Source organism: Octopus bimaculoides, chromosome 3 (assembly GCF_001194135.2).
Source record: "Octopus bimaculoides isolate UCB-OBI-ISO-001 chromosome 3, ASM119413v2, whole genome shotgun sequence".
In the NCBI taxonomy this organism is placed as follows: domain Eukaryota; kingdom Metazoa; phylum Mollusca; class Cephalopoda; order Octopoda; family Octopodidae; genus Octopus; species Octopus bimaculoides.
The window spans coordinates 117,541,403-117,542,987 of NC_068983.1; the positions used below are offsets into that span (position 1 = coordinate 117,541,403).

The 1,585-nt window shown below is 29.2% G+C and overlaps 1 protein-coding gene across 2 annotated transcripts in view; it reads right to left on the reverse strand.

The window, feature by feature from the left end:
- Window positions 1–1,315, reverse strand: part of LOC106867249 (uncharacterized) — an 89,925-nt gene extending 88,610 nt beyond the window's left edge. The window contains exon 1 of one of the 2 annotated variants that reach the window (XM_014912065.2): window positions 888–1,311. In XM_014912065.2, the coding sequence (XP_014767551.1) occupies window positions 888–933 (46 nt within the window). In that variant the 5' untranslated portion in view covers window positions 934–1,311. Of the gene's footprint in view, window positions 1–887 lie in introns of both variants that reach the window. The other variant, XM_052966482.1, reaches the window with a different exon arrangement.
- Window positions 1,316–1,585: the final 270 nt, after the last annotated feature.

The window sequence follows — 1,585 nt, forward strand, 5'->3', positions numbered from 1 at the left end:
TGTGTGTGTGTGTGTGTGTGTGTGTGTGTGTGTGTGTGTGTGTGTGTGTGTGTGTGTGTGTGTGCATACACATACATGCATAATATTCTACAAACATATGAATAGCTAGATAGGTACACAGGGAGATAGATATGTAGTCATAGACATGCATCATATTTACACGCATACACATAAGCATATATGTATTTATGATTGTGTGAAAATATTTCTGTGTAAGTATATATATATATATATATATATACATATAGTTATATGTATGTATGTATGTGTCTACACACACACAAATATATATATATATATATATATATATATATATATACCGCAGAATATAAACACCGCAGAGGTTTCTGTGTGTATGTTTGAGTGTTTGTGTCTAAATTTGTGCATAGGTGTATGTGTTTCTGTATTCTTATATTTGTCCCCTCAAACCTTATTTATTTACATCCCTGCAAAGTAACGGTTAGGTAAAATGAAACGAACATAAGTACCAGACTTAAAATACTGTTTGACTTACCTACCAAACCCTTGAAGCTACGACTCTAGCATGGCCTCGTTCTCGTAGCTTGAAGAAATATATTATATTATATATATTATATGTAAATTATATATGTATGTTATATAAATTTAAATAAATAAATAAATATATACATAATATATATATATATATATATATGTGTGTGTGTATATGTATTATATATGCATATATAAATATATATGAATGTATATGTATATATGTATGTATATATATGTGTGTTTGTGTGTGCGCGTGCGTGTGTGTATGTATGTTTGTATACATGTATATGTATGTATATATAACATATACTCATTTTTTATGTGTTTATATACATTTAGATAAATGTCAAAATGACGAATGTATATACACTTACTTGTGGTTAATACAAGAGCGAAAAGGAAGAGCAGTGGAAATGCCATATTGGTAGGATTTCTTTTGCGTGATAGTTAAAACCAGCGAGCAAAATCGAAAATTTTAACATTAAAATTACCACTGGAAAACTTCTCTGTTTAATTTATTTCCTTTAAGCATGGATTCTTTTTAGCCAAAAGTTTCACAAAGAACTGACGTATGAAACATTTGGGTTGTCTGAAAACAAGAAGGAATCAGCATGTGTTTGACATGAAATGCTGTTCAATTAAAACTTTGGGAGGAGTCACGACTCAAAAAAGACATGTAAAGAAGGCAACGATACCTATTCATAATAAATATCTTTCATATATTTCTCCTTCTTTTGTTGACAGCAAATGCGAATATGGACAATATGTGATTATCAAACCGTCCAATAGCAAGTGAGCGGACGATCTACACATATAAATGACTAAGACCAGCAAATCAGTTGACAATTTCAAAGTAATTATATATACATCGAATATTTGTGTGTGTTTGTTTATGTGTATGTGTAAGACACGAAATTAAAGCGTGGTAGTATAAATAAATGCATAAGTTATTTACAAAGATATTTGTGTGCAGGTATGTGTGTGTATGTGTATACACATATACATGTATACATGTACATGCATGTGAACATTATATATATACAATATATATATATATATATATATATATATA